Source organism: Protomyctophum bolini (assembly GCF_963924005.1).
Source record: "Protomyctophum bolini genome assembly, chromosome: 9".
Classification (NCBI taxonomy): domain Eukaryota; kingdom Metazoa; phylum Chordata; class Actinopteri; order Myctophiformes; family Myctophidae; genus Protomyctophum; species Protomyctophum bolini.
In genome coordinates, this window is record NC_137870.1 from 4,156,476 (window position 1) to 4,174,420 (window position 17,945).

Sequence of the window (17,945 nt, forward strand, 5' to 3'; positions counted from 1 at the left end):
CACACACACACACACACACACACACACACACACACTAACACACCCTGATATGTGTTCGTTTTTTTTTGTGAATGAATAGCCTAGAGACAAACAACGTTGGGGTTTGAAATGCGACGGTCTACAGAGAGGCTGTATCTATGAACGATATTTCAATAAAGCATAAATAAAAAAACCCTATACAAATATAATCCCACGATCGTGTGTGTGTGTGTGTGTGTGTGTGTGTGTGTGTGTGTGTGTGTGTGTGTGTGAAAGGTAAAACGAGTGGGTGACACAGGATGGAGAAAAACGAAAGATGGGGGAGGGGGGCGACGAGAAAGGAAGAAGAGAGAGGAGGGGTGAGGAAGAGAGGGAGAGAGAGAGAGAGAGAGGGAGAGAGAGAAAAATCACATTTCATTCATAAAGTTTGGCTTTAAAAATCATAATGAAAGCCGAGACACGTTGATAAAAATCACCAGCCTCCATCACAGCCGCGGTAGACCCGAACATAATGACGCGATGGATGTCCACAACTCGCCATATTTCTATACATTTTACACACTGACTCATTTATTTAATGCTTATACGACTTCGTGACTATATATATATATTTATATTTATTTTTTTATTTTTTATTTTTTTGCCCTCCATGCACGCGCGTTTATAAGCTTGGAATCAAACATTTCGCCGTGGCTATTTGTTCATTGATTGATATTATTTCGGATATTTATAAGTGCCACAATTCGCTCTAGCATATTAGGCTATATGACTTAACATATTGATCACACGTTATTGACATGGATGGGTCTATGTGGGAAATGGAGTGTATACATGTAGCCTGCATACTGTTGATTCAACACCATATACGTAATATTGTTTATTCTCCTGTATTAGCCTTTTGTAATTAGCTATAGAGATTATATGCTCATTGTACACTTGGATTATATGCATCAGTGTGACACCAGCATCGGGCTCTGGTTGGTTCCGATGAGTTGGATGACTGAATTGAAAGGATGTTATAAATACAAAAAAATAAAATAAAAAAGAATGAAAATATAATATAAGGACTTACTCGCCCTCCATGGCTCGGTGTTGCCCGACGCTCGCAGCCTCCGCTTGCAGCTCTCAGCCCCCCTCCCACCCCCCCACCCGCCCCCAGGCCCCCCCCCCACACTCCCCCCCACCCCCCACCCCACCCCCCCACACACACACACCCCACAGTCCCCCCCAACCCGGTCTCCTGTCCTCTTTATCCTGTCGGAACACACGCGCCCGCGCGCGCATATATATATATATATATACACACACACACACACACACACACACACACGCGCGCGCGCACACACACAAACACGCACGTGCGCACACGCACGTATGGTCACACACTTCCTCTCATTCTCTCTCGTCTATATCGAACCCGCTGCTGCTCTCATTTCCCCCTCTAAAGTCTAATCTCTCTCTCTCTCTCTCTCTCTTCCACCTTCATGTAGTTTTTCGGTGGATCAGGATAGGCTCGAGGTTACAGCAGCCATTTTCCGCTGGCAGCAGCAGCAGCATCATCCTCCCTCCCTCCCTCCCTCCCTCTCTCTCTCTCTCTCTCTCTCTCTCTCTCTCTCCCTCCTCTGTCTCTCTCTCTCTCTCTCTCTCCCTCCTCTGTCTATACCTGCTGCCTCCCCTCCTTCCAACTACATCACATCCGCACGCATCACTGTGTGTATTGTCTGTAACTATGTGGACGATAAATGATTAAATGTGTTGTAAAAGGAGAAAACAAGCTAAACTCTGAGAGTGTATCCATATATACTCTAGTCTATACACATGCAAAATGGACCCTTCCATTTGTTTACATGTGTACACGCAGAGTTAAACGTGCCAGCCCCAATGCTGTGCGCGCCCATTCATAACAATTTGAATGCTGATCAATGAATGTTGGTGTGGTATCTATGGACGGACCGGTATTGACCATTTGCAGACCGCGGCCATCTTGCCGTCAGAGTTTGGAAGCGCTCGTTTTCAGTAAAGCATGTGTCCTGCATGCTGCCTCCTGCATTATGTGCAAATTAAAAACAGGTGGTAGGCGGGGAAGACGAGTGATATATCTAACGAGCACTTCCAAACTTCAACACTTAGAAGAAGAATCACCTGCAAGGACATAACGTAGCTCATAACATGTCTACGGTGGATTTTTATGACACAAACACTTTGAGGGTAGAAAGAGAATGAAAAGGAACTGGTTGGAATAACGTGTTCCTTCCAACCAGGGAAACTCCCCCCTGTTAGGAGAAAGTTCAAGTCCGTTGCTCTCCCCATGCATGTCCCCCATGGGAATAGGTTGGCGGAGGGTGTGTATAGAGCCCTGCAGAACCACATTAGAAAATTGACACAGGGGTGAAAAATGTGTTACAAAATCGTGGGATAAAAAAAAAAGAGAATAATAAATTCAAGCTTTTTGTACAGCTGCAATGTTGGCGAGTTTGACGTTGTGCAGTGTGTGTATAATACAATCAGATATAGGACTTTTCTGTTTGGATGAATGGGCTGCCAATGGGAACCTTGTTAGCACCTTAATGCCATTGACTTATATATGGTAAGATGGCTGCGGTCTGCTTATATAGTCCATAGAGTACTATAGTGTCAAATAGAAATGCACTCTGACATAACGTTTCAGCACCACGGACAGCAACATCTCAGGTGCAGGACATAAGGTTTCAGCACCACGGACAGCAACATCTCAGGTGCAGGACATAAGGTTTCAGCACCACGGACAGCAACATCTCAGGTTCAGGACATAACGTTTCAGCACCACGGACAGCAACACATCAGGTGGAGGACATAAGGTTTCAGCACCACGGACAGCGTCATCTCAGGTGCAGGACATAAGGTTTCAGCACCACGGACAGCAACACCTCAGGTGAAGGACATAAGGTTTCAGCACCACGGACAGCAACATCTCAGGTGCAGGACATAATGTTTCAGCACCACGGACAGCAACATATCAGGTGGAGGACATAAGGTTTCAGCACCACGGACAGCAACATCTCAGGTGGAGGACATGAGGTTTCAGCACCACGGACAGCAACATCTCAGGTGGAGGACATAAGGTTTCAGCACCACGGACAGCAACATCTCAGGTGGAGGACATAACGTTTCAGCACCACGGACAGCGACATATCAGGTGGAGGACATAAGGTTTCAGCACCACGGACAGCAACATCTCAGGTGGAGGACATAACGTTTCAGCACCACGGACAGCGACATATCAGGTGGAGGACATAAGGTTTCAGCACCACGGACAGCGACATCTCAGGTGGAGGACATAACGTTTCAGCACCACGGACAGCAACATCTCAGGTGGAGGACATAAGGTTTCAGCACCACGGACAGCAACACATCAGGTGCAGGACATAAGGTTTCAGCACCACGGACAGCGACATCTCCCCGCAACTCTGCTCCACTCTGGGCCGAATGTATACAGGCCATGGGCTTCTTCTTGCAAATGTTGTCCATATATACAATTAATATACACATGGACAATGAATTAATTATTTATATATATATATATATTTAATTGTATTAATACACAATTGTGTTATTTTATTTTCATTCACAACCCGCTGTGGTTCGTAAAACGGTGTGCCAGGTGCTGTGTCAATTATACAATACGTTATTTATCTATTTATAGTACTTTGTACGAACTCATTTTTCAATACAGAGGCAACTTATTTTGTTTTCTTTTTAATTATGTTTTTTATTTGGGCCAACAGTTTTGCATCATGTGGTATATATACATTGCATGTTATGATTATTCTTGAGTCAAACAGATATAAATGTATCAAAAACATGTGTCATGTTATGTTATTTTTCCAGATCATGACTAGAGGCAACTTCTTGAATTAATTTTTTTATCCCACGATTTTGCAACCCATTGATTTCACTTAGTGTCAATTATCTAATGTAATCCTTTAGAAAACTTCCTCTACCAACCTTCGAATGTTATTGTAGTATAGGTAGTACCAATATTTGAGATGAATAAATAATCTGCAAAAATAAAAATAAAATGCATTACTGGTGCCAATTCAATCCAATCCTGATATGTTCTATCTAGCTAATCTCTGCATATATCGTGAATATGCAAGCACGTATGTCCTTTGTCGAGAACCATTCAACCTTCAAACTTAGTCTGAGTATTGAGGACCCCAAGAGTGTGCAGTGTCGACTGTGAAGTCGGTATAAGATCAACAGTTGTCCGGGAAACCGGCGTGCGGCAACATTGTTGCCGACATAATAGCTGGAGGTGTCTGTCCATGCCCAAATATGGAGATGGCTGATGACATATCGATGAGGTCACCAAAGGGGTCGTCCTTCCCAAATAAGGAGCTCTACGCAGACTCCGAATAATGGGTACTGAACTACTGGTGTATAGTCTACTGACATCACAGGTGACTAACGTCTTGGACTAACCTATACAAGTACTCTCATATCACTTCTCGTAATGCTTCTGCTTTACGTCGGCCAAAGCGTTTACAATGGGTGGTGGCACAAACAACATGGAGAATTCTGCACTAGTAAGTCCCAACCACAGCTCACCCGGCATCGTCCGTATGCCCGAGCAACAGCCAGTAGTAGGCCAGCCCTTCGCCATTAACAGCACGGCAGGGTTTGGAATGAACCACAGTCATCAGGCCTTTGTTCATGGGACGAACAGCTCCATATGGAGCGACGACGTCTTTGGCAGAGAAGAAGACGTGAGGGGGAATATATTAACGGGACTGGATTCAGACCTCTCCTCCTTATTGGACCACCGCAGGAGTCGGAGGAAAGAAGAAGATGGGAGCTGTGGAGACCCCGCGCAATGTGTTGGCACGGTGCCAAAACCTTCCCACGAACAAACGCAGGGTTTCTCCATCTACAACGAGGACTTCCCCGCGCTGCCCGTTCGCCACTTCAAGCGTCTCAACAACAGACAAACCGATGTGAACTCCACTCCTCCTCCTGGCCTCGACTACGGGCGCCTTACACCGAGCAATGACGTCGGTAAAGCCAACTTAAACCCCGCCGGCAAGAGCACCGTATCCAACGCCGGTGGGCCCGTCGTGTTCCCCCGAGACGAGACCACCTCGGCACGGAGCGACCCGAAGAAAGGTGTTCGGGTCTCGCCGCCGGGCGGCCAGGTGACAAACGTCCCTTCGGGAATGGTGACGGACCAATTCGGGATGATCGGACTGCTGACGTTCCTGCGAGCGGCACAGACGACGGGTCCCGGGATGGTCCATCTGGCGCTGGGAACCGACCCCGCGACCCTGGGAGTCGACTTCGACTCGCCGGGCAACGTGTACCCCAAGTTTGTTTCCCCTTGGGGGGACGCGTCGTCGAATCCAGATATCGATTTCCACGTTCACATACGGGACAAGCTGCCCGCGATAAAACTCTCTCGATGCGGCGAAGACCTGCTGTTCTACCTGTACTACATGCACGGCGGAGACCTCCGGCGCCGGTCGGCGGAGGAGCTCTTCGACCAGGACTGGCGGTACCACCGGGAGGAGCGGGTCTGGATCACGAAGGCGCCCGGCACCGCGGAGCCCACGCTGAAGACGGACACCTACGAGAGGGGGACCTACTACTTCTTTGACTGGCTCAACTGGAGGAAGGTAGCCAGGGAGTTTCACGTGGAATACGACAAGCTGGAAAGGAGGCCTTGTCGTGTGCCGACGACGTTGAACTACAACCCGGCCCAGCAGCAGGCCTTCTGAGTCCCAGACCTGTCCTATATAGGAACTACAAACAGCCCTGTTATAGCCACCAGGGGGAGGGTTGGTTGGTGTTTTTATTCCCCTGCCCTTTTCTGAATTGCTTGCTGCCCCAAAAAACAGGCCAACTAATTATAATAAGCAGACATGGCAACACTGCTGGTTGACTAATGGAGGAATGAAGGGAAAACAGCGCCCCCTAAAGTCACAGATCACTGCTGAAATCTTTGAAGAGGGAATTCTCTAATTTGGGATTTCTGGTTCAACAAGTTTCAAATGGTCATATCTTCTTCATCCCCCCCCCCCTCCCCCCAATTTCAATGAGCAATAGATCATATGAAAGGTTACAGTGTGCAGTTTCATAATATGTAAAGAACTGAAAAATGACCATGGCCCCCTTGTATATATCAAACTATACTGTCCCCGGTCACATATTCCCTATTTTCCTGTGATTGTTTTAGGCAAGGTCTGTGTTTGTTTACGTCTCTTAGTCTGAATACTGTTAAGGCAGAAGGACTGTCTGGCAGTGGCAGAAGGAGTGAGGACAACCCGACTCAATTGAAGGGTTACTAACTTACTATACATCTCATGTTTCCCAGAAGTGGACGGTACAAATAATGGCGTGGCTCCAAGCTGAGTCTCAGACAAACATATTCATGATGATGATGATGATGTCAGCCTTAACAGAATAAAATGGAGAGACTGCATTTTTCTGTGCTTTTCATGATTTGATTTACAGTCAAATTTATAGTATGATTTATAGTGATTTATAGTCGCTATATAGGCAAACACGAACTATTATACATTCTACTGATACTAAACTAATATACTGTATGTTTACATTTGTTCAAAGTTGCTATGCTTTGCAGCTGTGTGCACTCCTGGTATTCTCTCTCGACCATCTTATGACGTTGTCATCTGGAATACTTTACAAATCAGTCTTAAACGTATTACAGTTAGTATAGGTTGGATGCCTTTCATTCTCTCTCCAGTCCAAATATTAGTTGGACTGGACTGGAGAGAGAGATGAAATGGAATTCGGGATTAAATCCCAAATTTGGGATTAAATAAAATCCCAAATTCCACAAATGTACCTCATCAAGTTGGTTGACAGAATGCCAAGAAGGTGCAAAGGTTGACCGAATCATCATCATACCCGGAAAGTTATGCGGGAATGCGTGGCAAAAAACACTACTTTCCGGCCTTGACAGCCCCATACATCCAAACAGAAAAGTCCTATTTGATTGCATTAAATGACTTTAAACCACATTAAATTCACTTTGCTACTCGATTTGCCGTTCACTTTATGCATGCGCATACCCTCTATAGTGTAGATTCTCGTCCTAACGCAAACATTAAATGCCGTTGACAATGAAATGGAAAATGTATGTCATATGTGTCTGAGCAAATCCGCTATTTCTGTGTGTTAACACAATACTTTTAAAATCAGCAGGAGGCTAGTCATACCGCGTCACAGACTGAGACAACTGACGTCATACATTGATGTCATGTCAGGCGGGTCACATGTAAAGTTCTGTTCTGTTCTGCATACATTTTGTCCTAGCTTTTTGAGGGGCACTATCCCTCCAATGTAAAGATTAAAAATCATTTATCTCATTTCAATTGACTTTTCATATTTGCCATTTCATTTGAATTATGCCAGCTATATATATATGCTTCCATACCCATGTGACGTCGTGTGGAAGCCGCCAGCCAAGTCTATGGACTTTCTTCTGTTTGTTTGGAGCACTTTAAACAGAGTACGGTGTTTGTTTAAAGATGGAGTGCCGTGATCTTTTATATTTCTTCCAGTTTTTCATGCGTTTTTGAGGCTGTGGGTGCGGCTTCAGTTCAGGTGGATCACCACCCATCACCACCCACCAGGCATGACACTAGGTTAATCTAATAACCTTATATTGTTACCAAGTGGGACCGTAGGATGGGCTGTTTGTCAGTAATAAAACCTTTTAAATGACATATTGGACATGAGGCAGACTTAATAAAGAAAAGAAAGAACTCAAAACAACTCAAACAACATAACACAACTTAACTGTGAACAGAGAGGTACTGGTGTCAACCTCTCGCCATGGCAGCACAAACTCTACTGAGCCATGTCCCCCTTATATATATATATATATATATATATATACACACAAACAATAACCCCAAACAATGGCAATATAACTTTTACAGACAAACAAAACAATTGGGAACGTACCGTATGCGCCTTCTGCACAGATTATTCAGGAGTTCAGTTAAGTTCTTTCATATTATATTATTTTCTCTTATCTTTGTCACGTCATGTCAGACTCTGACATGAGAGAGCTCCTCTCTGCAGCTCTGCTGTTTGTTCTGATCTGACATGCCCAAGACCCACAGGTGCTGTAAATGAGGTGATTAGAATGAGGTGATTAGAGCAGGTGAGCCTAATTCAACCTGCCCAGGAACCAGATAGACCACAAAACAGAGCACAGTAGATGGCACTATATCACCATGCATCTATATGTACCCAAATAAACCTACATAATGTTCACATATACATTTCCGAAAGGTAAGCAATAAAATAGCAATAGAAAATAGAAATAGAAATAGAAAAATAGAAATAGGAAATTACAAAATCCCATTGCTGGGACACTTACACACATGTCACAGCAGAATGTGCACCTTCTGTGCGGGACTGAGAATCAACCTGTTAAACATAGCATACAGAAACAATACAATGAATGTATATTGTACATTACATTACTCTGACAGAGGCTGCTCTGTCACATAATATAATAATGATACCTGATGATCTTGTTTTAGGGAGGAGAAGAATCACAGCACTGCATCTTTAAATGCGTGAGGTGCCCTCTTTAATGTTTACAGTCTATGGGTCAGGTGCCCCCCACTTCCCACAAGTGTGGGATTTAATTTAATCTCTTAGTTACACCAACTCATCTCTTTAAGTGGGGACGTACTGCATATAGTGGGGCTGTGCCACCGAACATAAGATTCACATTTATTGATTGATTGATTGATTGATTGATTGAATACTTTAGACAGAGATGCAAACAGCACGAATATAGTCATACACTTGGTCTTAAAGGATAACGCCCAAAAGTCCTGGTATGAGGACTGGTTTCCATTGAGGTCCTGTGTATTCAATTCATAGAGTCATAAAGACATACAATAATATACAATACTATATCCAGTAAAAAATGAACCCGCTTCGGATGTTATCACCCCTTAATCAAGGGAATGTCCGTGATCAGCGCCTTAGAAATACCCTCAGTATGTGATAATCAACATACTGGGAAATCCGGGAAGTGACACTATGGGAGCGTTTTGCTTTTTGTGTCCATGACAGAGGTGTGCCGTGTAATCCTGGGTGAACACATGCCAAACACCACAATGTCTAGTATGCCAGTATGGCCATATTGGCCATATTCCAACGTCCTGATAACGGGGTTGATTTCGTATATTTAACGCAGTGATAACGACGGGGGAAAGTTGCAGGGGTCCATTTCTGGGGTTGAGTTTACACGTTGATCAGACCAGTTTAAGTTTCTGACCTGAGATCAGATTCTAAAAAAATGTCTAAAAAGCTATGTTTCTGTGTCAGTCGATTTTTCAAAAAATAGCAGACCTACAAGCTCGTAGCGTGCCACTCGGTGGCGCGCTATGAGCTTGTAGATCTGCTATTTTTCAATAGCATAACGTAATGCTAACACCAAAAGGGGTTCCACATGGCTGGTGCCATAGCAGTACAACTTATTTCACCCCACCTCCAACACCTGTTCTCTCACATCCAGAAATAGTTAAGAGAAAATTAGCTAAATGTGTGGCAAATCTGCAAGAAAAAAGAAGAAGAAATGCTTACCACTAGCTTTCTTCACAGATGTGTTCATAAAAGGTGTCTACTGTAACATTAATACATTTGTTCCAACCCAACTCCCTTGGGGAACTTTGTGACAGCTGCTTCCATTAACAACCAATATGAGGCAAAATTCCCGAAATGTCATATGTTTTAATAAGTAGCATGTGACGTGTCGTGTTTTCATGATGCGGAATCCATTCCAACCATTAGTTTTTTTACACGAAAATACTAAATTCGGCCATAGCCACTATTGTTAAGCGGTGGCAGAGTGATGAACCCAAAATGCAGAGTCACAGGAAACAGTGTCTAATTCAAAGTATTTAATAAATCAAAATATCTGACAATGAAGACGAAACTCTGGAATCCAGGCATAAATCTCACAACAGTAGATTTCAGGAAAATAGGACAAAAACTCACACTAGAGCAGCACGTAGGAATCAAATCAGAAAATGTCCAAACTGTCAAAAACCAGGAACATGCATCTGCTACAACAAATAATGAACTGACACTGAATGTTAGCCATGAGTCCAGTCTTATAGGGGGGAGGTTGATTGAGGAATTGTTCACAGGTGGAATGACGAGGGAGTTGGAAGCAGGTGAGTGAATGGGATGGAAATGAGGGAGTGGCAGCGGTGGCCGAGTGGATTGCGGAGCGGTCTAGATACCGGAAGGTCGCCAGTTCGAATCAGCGATCCGACACGTTAAAATTACCACCGTTGAAGTGCCCTTGGACAAGGCATTGAACCTCTACCATGAAATGCTCCATGTGGGCCTTGCTGTAAACAAGTATCTGATGCTTAGTCGAGTTACCCTTGGTAAACATGATTTACCAGAACGCATTTCTTCTTCTTCTTCTTCTGGCCAGGGAGGAGACATGGTCTGTGGAGTGACAGATCATGACAACTATAGCACTAATGTGTCAAAATGTGCTGACCTGACGGCTATGGGCATTTTTAGGCAAAGAAGTGTTTTTTAATACAAAACTAAGGCTTGCAAAGGATTCAGAATCATGAAAAAAACCCTAGTTTGACACGTCGCATGCTACTTAAAGCATAATGAAATTTGGAATAGCCTTATATTGGTTGATAATGGTACCCCATCTTTCAGCAGCTGTTTCCCAAAGGTGTTGGTTTGGAACAAATGTATAATTATGTGATTGTAGACACCTTCATGAAGACATCTGTTAAGAAAGCTATCTGGCTGCTGTGTCGCAAGACACATTTCAGTGTGAACTGACAATAAAGTACTATATCATATCATATCTTTATTAGTATAGGATCTCATGCAGCCCACTGCATGTATCAAAACCGATGGCCTTCAACGCAGTGTATCAGTGTATGGAGTCATTTACAGTGTATCAGTGTATGGAGTCATTTACAGTGTATCAGTGTATGGAGTCATTTACAGTGTATCAGTGTATGGAGTCATTTACAGTGCAGGCAATGCTGAACTCAACTCAAAGTGGGTTCCTTGAGTGGATTTGCAAATGGTACCCGTGTCCCTTCTCCCTTGCAGGTTTGTAATTTACTGCTCTTACTATAGCTACTGTTAATTGCTCAAATCCGATATGCTCATAATTTCAAAATGGAATATTTGGCCTGATGCTATAGATGCAAGGGGTCACCAAAACCAATCAGTATTAATATTAATACCGATAATAATATAGTATTAATGTGCACAGCTAATTGTTGTCAATCTGGCAATTGTTTCATGAAAAATTAACAAGCTAAATATTTAATGGGAAAGCAAGTCCAAAGTCCATAATTTCCTGTCTTCACTTTTGGTAAAAAAAACAAATGAAAATGTCAGTTAATGGTTTCAACAAGCAATTAGATCTACTGCTGTGACAACTGAAGTGATTTCTGACACAATAGTGACACATGCACACGCACACACACACACACACACACACACACACACACACACGTTAATGCAAAGCAGTAAACCCTGGAGGATGGTAGATGCATTGTTTGGAGGTGGTCTTCCGCGCAGTTTCATTGAGAAAATTCTCTCCCTGGTGTCAGGTAGGACACCTTGTGGTTGAAAAGTAGTACTGCAGGTAGTCTTTGTTCACTTACAGGGGTACCCCCCATTAATCCGGCTCTTTGAATGAAATACATTGTCAGGTGTGTTCCCAACATTTCTAAATCAGCTTCATTTTCAACGTTTCCGGTTGCAATTTTGTCATCTAATTTAGTTTGTGTCATCCTGTCTTTGAGTTCTCCAATCCTGTTCGAATAAAATTGGTATCCCGTCCCGACCTTTTTTTTCCTGTTTAATAAAGAGCTGGAGACACTAATCTCACTAGACTATAGCAGAGGTCAGCAAGGTTTGACCCGAGGAGGACCCTGACGTAAACTGGTCTTAGTGCTGTATTGACAGCAACGAGAACATATTTATTCAAAGTTTAGGGCCAGAGAGGCTGAATCTCATCAAAGTGTGATCTGTGGCTCCAATGCCAGATAAACAATGGGACTTGATGTGAGAACAAGTTGAAAACCAACTGCTCTATAGCAATTAGTGCTATCAGAATATAGAGCTATTTTTCACTTAACCCATTTTAGACTGAGTTCGAAATTAACAAAAAGTCCTGACAGTTTTCTGAAAAACCTTAGGTTTCTGTATCAGTGGTGCTCAATATTTTATGTCAAGGACCCCAAAAACTACATGTAATTGACCTCCACGCCCCATCTGAAAATATGTTGCTCCAGGGACCTCCCCAGAAGCAAAGACTTGAGTTAAAATGTTCACTGTAATAATATATATATTCAAAGATTTTAGGCACATTTTCACGATTTTTCAAAAATAGCAAGATCTACAAGCTCATAGCGCGCCACCGAGTATTTTTCAATAGCTAAAGCATAACATAATGCTAACGCATAATGCTTCCGCCACCAGTGTAAATAGTTCTGCACTCCCCTGTCGTCACACATCACTCCAAACGAACTGCAGCTACCAATGAGGCATCTATTTATTTTTTTATTATATCTCCCTCTTGACGACGTCTCCATTTTCTTCAAGCGGTTGAATGTTGGATGCAACACAACCTGTTGAGAAACAGACTAGCACAGCCAACACTTATACAGCTTCTAATACAGCTGAGAAGAGAAGCATACAGAGACCGACACATTTCATTGTATCGTAAACATTTTCAAGAATGGTCAATGGGCTTACGCTTTGTGAACGGTTTCCAACTGAATGATCCAAAATAAGAGAGCTTACAGCTCATGATCAAATTAAGGCAAAACATACGACTGTTGGAAAAAAAAGAAAGGTTTATTATTTTTAATAACCTGTTTCAGACAGATATTTTTACCCATTTCCAGATCAAAACAAACCATCGAGGGACAAGAATTTACCATTTGGAAAACACTCGCAAACGTCAATGGCAAATAATTCTAGTCAGTTGCTAGGATACAAGACAAGGGCAGCAAAACACAGTTTTGTGAGCGCTACTGGAGAGAGAGAGAGAGAAATAAACTTTGTATACAGAAGCAATTTGCTTATAGTAGGAAGGGGGGGGGGGGGGGGGGAGAAATATGTGGCTAGGCTTGTTTGACATGGGAATTAAAAGTCACAGCGTGGTCAATCACACATCCAACGCTCTTTAACCTTCCTGACAGCAGTGAAGGTGATCCCAGTAACAGAAACATCCCTCCAGTGTTGGATGGATAAGATGAAAACTTGGATCAAAGACGACATCTTCAGACACTTAAAAACTCGCCATCGACTTTCAAAAGGGGGAGGATATTAACCAACTTTATTAACCAATTTTTAAATGTAGGCAACAAATTAAACTAGTCTGGCAATATGTAAACGCAGGTCCTTCGGGGGGGGGAAAGCCCCATGTTTGCAAGTCAATTGTTTTCTACCGTATCGGCACCGTTGTCGTCGTGTGTGACGTCTGTTGCATGTTGTCGGCGGAGTTCCATGGGGGGCTTTGATTACACAATCATTTCCAGCTGTCGTGCGTACTCGATGACTTGCTGTGCCAGCTCCGTGGAGGGAATGGTCACCTCTTCCGTTCTCTGTTGCTGACTGCTGAACGAGTAGTAGCCATCTGGGCTCTGAGTCCAGCCTCTCTGGAGGGGGATAGAAATAGCAATTATTAGCTTGCCGTTGACTCACATGTTAGCGCGGCGGAAAGAATGACTCGCATCTCCTAATCCAGGGCGCTCTCCGTGGTGATGAATGGATCCATATGCTGGCGCTTCATTTCTGCTCCTCATCCGTCTCTCCCGCACAATATGAACGCTTTTTGGATCATATATTGTATAAATTAAAATGATCGGGATGTAAGGTCAACTTTGTAAAGTCAACTTTTTTTAGGAAAGTGTTTCCGGTTCATGGCTTTCAGAGTAAAAGCGATCAGACAACTTCGGCACACCAGAGCTCCTATTTTGAAGCACTTCCGGCACTAAAAGTGTTAAAGAAAACAGTTCACCGAGTGCCGCGCTACAAGCTTGTTGATCTGCTATTTTAGAAAAATCTCAAAAATGTGGCACGGAACTTTGAATATATATTCTTTCAGATTGAACGAACTTATTTTTTTTTAACTCAAATCTTTGCTTCTGGGGGTGGTCCCTGGAACAACATATTTTCAGATGGGGGTCGGGAGGCCAAATAGCCTACATTTAATTCTAGGGGGTGTTGACATGAAATAGTTTGAGAACCACTGACATAGAAACAGGTTTTTCAGAAAACTGTTTATCTAGAAGCCATTTTTAGAATCGTCCTCAGGTCTATATGGGTTAACATGGATTCTATCCTCACTGACATCTTTTGTTTACCAACGATGACTTGTATCGACGTCGACTCACTGGCCTCGGAACGCCTCGGGATCGCCCAGGAGGAAGTCACTAATGTTGCTAACTAAGGTTAGTCTGGAGCGCTCTGGTGGAGCCGTTGCCCCCGTGACCCGACCACCGATAAGCGTTTTTAGAATGCCATTCAATGATTACCAACCTTCTTGGCGTATTCTGTCATCTTCTTTGGAGTGTTGAAGAAGAGCACACGCGAGGCTTCAGGGAACTGGATCTGCTCGTAGGCCTTCTCTATACAACCAGCAATCTCATCACTGCAAGTCAACGACACAACATGTGGTGGATGATGAACTACACAAGAAATCACTCATTTTTCAACGCTTCACCAAAATCATCACTGTACAATTAACAGATACAGTGAACAGCCATTCTTATGCAGCCATTCGTATAGCCTATCGTAAAAGGTCCATGGCTGAGGCACTCAAACTGATTCAAAGCAGAGTTGTACGTGAACGTCATCTTCTTAAGAACATCTTTACTGACTCGATAATGTGGATAATATAGTACAACTGTGACATCGATACATTTTGTTTGACTGCAAGCCAGATCACATAGGTTGCTCAAAAAGACTATATGTAAACTAAACGACCAGTGAGACAGCAGATGTGTGGAAAGCTCAACACACCCCTCGGTTCATTGAAAATAACGGAGGCGGCTGTTTTGACGTTCACAGACGGTGTGTGTTGGGCTGAAGACAGTTAAACAGTGTTCAGAATGGACACCGGGTGCACAGGAACTAGTACTCACCGAATGGTGTCGAGCAGAATGTCTATGAAGAAGGTGTAGCTCTCGGCCGGGATGTTCCCTTTAGCCAGAAACACCTTGTTGTAGCTTCCCTCCATCAGGTACTGCAAACACGAGAGACAGAACAAACGTATCACTTACCACTGTACATACACAACAGTTATTATAAACCGAGACAAAGAAAACACGTTTGGATATAGAATTTTTCGTATACCTGTATTTATTATTTAAACCATTTAGGCCCGACGTCGAAATAAAAAATAAAGTCTTCTGAAAGCCACTCGGTGGTGCGCTACGAGCGCAGGAGTTACAAATACACGAGTGAGGAGTTACAAATACATAACTCCTCTCTTGTGCATGCACGCCTGCTCAATCTCAGCAACTGTAAAAAAAAAATTTTTTCCTTTCAATCTCAATCGAAATATTGCTGGTTTAGCGAGACTAAATTATACAATTGCGGGATGGTGCGGGACTATAGTGGTACTTATTTTTTTGTCACGGGCTGGCGAGGCGGTCACTTGCGGGCGGTCAAAAATGAAACCATTGCGGGAGCGGGCGGGATTGGTCATTTTAAATCACAGAAAAGCATCCTGATCCTGGTGTGAATGCAACTTAAATGTCTCAATAGAAGAGTAGGGCAGACCATGATCTCCAACCACTGCAGATGTGCTGGTTATATTGGATTTTAACATTACCTCTAACATAGAGATTGGTTTATTTATCTATTAAAATAAGTCCCAATTACACTTAAACGTTTTTTTTGTCATAAAATAAGAGCCAATCGTGGTGCTTCTAGATGTGCTATTATAATGATGCATCATATTATATATATTTTGCCCTTAATGACATCCCCAACACAAGGATTCCAGGTTGAAAGGTCGTTAAGGACGTGTGCAGCACCTGCTCTAAAGACACGGGGTGTCTGATGTAGACGTTGGTCTGGATGTCTCGTGCGCTCAGCCTCTCCAGCTCTGTGTGGAACTCGGACACGCGGTTCTGGGACAGCAGGAACAGCAGATTCAGGCCCAGCAGCTGGTGCATGTAGGTCGACTCGGGCAGCTCATCTCTGGGTGGAGAAAAAGTGACACATCAGATGTCACACAACACCATTCTGACCCGAGATCAGATTCATACGAGGTTTCCACTGGACACACACTGGTCTGATTAACCCATTCTGACCTGAGATCAGATTCTAAAAATGTCAGTCGCTCTTCGATTTTTCAAAAATAGCAGACCTACAGGTTTAATGTTTGGTCTTTACTTCAATGTTCGTCATAATGTGCCTCATTACGTCATATTGCCTCTTTATTGTTAATGGCGTTTAATGTTTGTGCTTGCACAGTTTGTTTTACATCAGCATGTATCACCTAATCAACATGAGTTAACTTTAATATATTAGCGCCCCTTCACTTCTTACGGGTGTGATTTTTAAACTACGAATAAAATATTCAATCAATAATAATCATAATAACAACAATAATAAACTTAGCGGAAAAACATGGTCAGAAAGGCTCCATTACTTGTAATCAAAGTAGTAACATTTGATCTGGGCGATGTATCTCTCAAAGGAAGGAATGTCCTTCTTGAGGATGCTCCACAACGCTCCGATCTCCAGAACATCGCCTGAAAGAGAGAGAGTAAATGACAGTGTTCCTCGCTTAAAGTTGTCAGATTGTAGATCCTGCTCTTATTATGATTATGAACACGGCTTTTAGCTTGTTAACCCGTAGACTAGTAAAGAAATACTCACGGGCCAGGATGAGCTGCTGCTTAGTGAGCTTGGTCCCAGACGTAGGCAAAAAGTTTAACTCCAATAAAGATATCTGCAAAGACAGGTTTCAATACTTCAAAGTTCAAACCACAATGGCAACAGTTTTATTATTATTTTGTAATATATAAACACATCAAATATTTCCAACAGTACTAGTCTAGTGGCTAAATAGCTCTAAATTCTGATAATACGAATACTTTGCTTGCTATGGTTTGTTTTTTTCTCCAGAAAAGACCCTTTTAGGTCGGGATACCAATTGTATCCTACCAGCAGAGAGAACTACAGAGTACAGGATGAATAAGTAAGTGAATGGCACCAAGAAATGATCAGAGCAATTTGGAATCCTCGAATTGGAAACCCACCTGAAAATGTAAGTTCTGTTATTAAAGAGCTGCCCTGTTCCTGAACTAACAATGATTACAATCAGAATCATAGAGCTTTAATCGTTTTTGTATAAACCAAAACACATCACATACCCCATCTTCCATGCGTTACGTTGATTATTTAATATTTTGGTGATCACAGTGATGTCAAACGTCCTAGCCAGCTGAGCTAGCCTTCCCTGCGTGCTAAAGCTAACTATAGCTCGCCTCTTGTTTACAGAACAGTACATGAATACACGTTCAGACATCCTCAACACGATGTCGTGTGTTTGTTTGTTTGTTTGTGTGTTTTACCTTCAGTTTGGTCAACAGTTCTCCACATTTGCTGATGCTGGGGTTCTTCTTGTTCCACTCCGACTTCAGAGATTCATACAAACCTGCTGTTTCTTTCAGCGCCATGGTGATTCTGCAAAATAAACGACACCGGCCGTCGGAATACGGCAATATGGGCTGTCGTAAAACTACGATTATACCCCGTGGTACGACGGTGTCGAGCGCCAAAAAGAACACAAAACAGACAATAAAATAAAACATAAACACTGTACATAAACTGTCAAAAGGCAGCACATGTAGGCTACGTCACATTATTATAAAATACAACTTTATTTATTTATTTTGTTTTCTACAAGTTTATTGCGA

General features: G+C 42.9%; 2 protein-coding genes across 2 annotated transcripts; one reads left to right on the plus strand and one right to left on the minus strand.

The window, feature by feature from the left end:
• Positions 1 to 4,505: 4,505 nt before the first annotated feature.
• LOC308321197 (CCR4-NOT transcription complex subunit 2-like) lies at positions 4,506 to 5,729 on the plus strand (the record flags this gene model as incomplete). The annotated part of the gene is made up of 1 exon (XM_080772039.1): positions 4,506 to 5,729. The coding sequence occupies one exon, from the start codon at positions 4,506 to 4,508 to the stop codon at positions 5,727 to 5,729; it is 1,224 nt and encodes a 407-aa protein (XP_080628165.1).
• Positions 5,730 to 12,842: 7,113 nt separating this feature from the next.
• On the minus strand, positions 12,843 to 17,729 carry psmd8 (proteasome 26S subunit, non-ATPase 8). The gene is made up of 7 exons (XM_080772008.1): positions 17,601 to 17,729; positions 16,903 to 16,975; positions 16,673 to 16,775; positions 16,053 to 16,218; positions 15,156 to 15,256; positions 14,551 to 14,662; positions 12,843 to 13,667 (listed from the first exon to the last, which is right to left on the minus strand). Exons 1-7 carry the CDS (start codon positions 17,703 to 17,705, stop codon positions 13,530 to 13,532), a joined length of 798 nt encoding a protein of 265 aa, XP_080628134.1. The 5' UTR covers positions 17,706 to 17,729; the 3' UTR covers positions 12,843 to 13,529.
• Positions 17,730 to 17,945: the final 216 nt, after the last annotated feature.

What these genes read in the sequence shown, in the direction of transcription:
- psmd8 (XM_080772008.1), bottom strand. Translation starts at nt 17,705, where the DNA reads ATGGCGCTGAAAGAAACAGCAGGTTTGTATGAATCTCTGAAGTCGGAG. An exon ending in GCAGCAGCTCATCCTGGCCC is followed by an intron (nt 16,776 to 16,902) that starts GTGAGTATTTCT and finishes TCTCTCTTTCAG; the next exon opens with GCGATGTTCTGGAGATCGGA. An exon ending in TGACAGAATACGCCAAGAAG is followed by an intron (nt 13,668 to 14,550) that starts GTTGGTAATCAT and finishes ATCCCCCTCCAG; the next exon opens with AGAGGCTGGACTCAGAGCCC.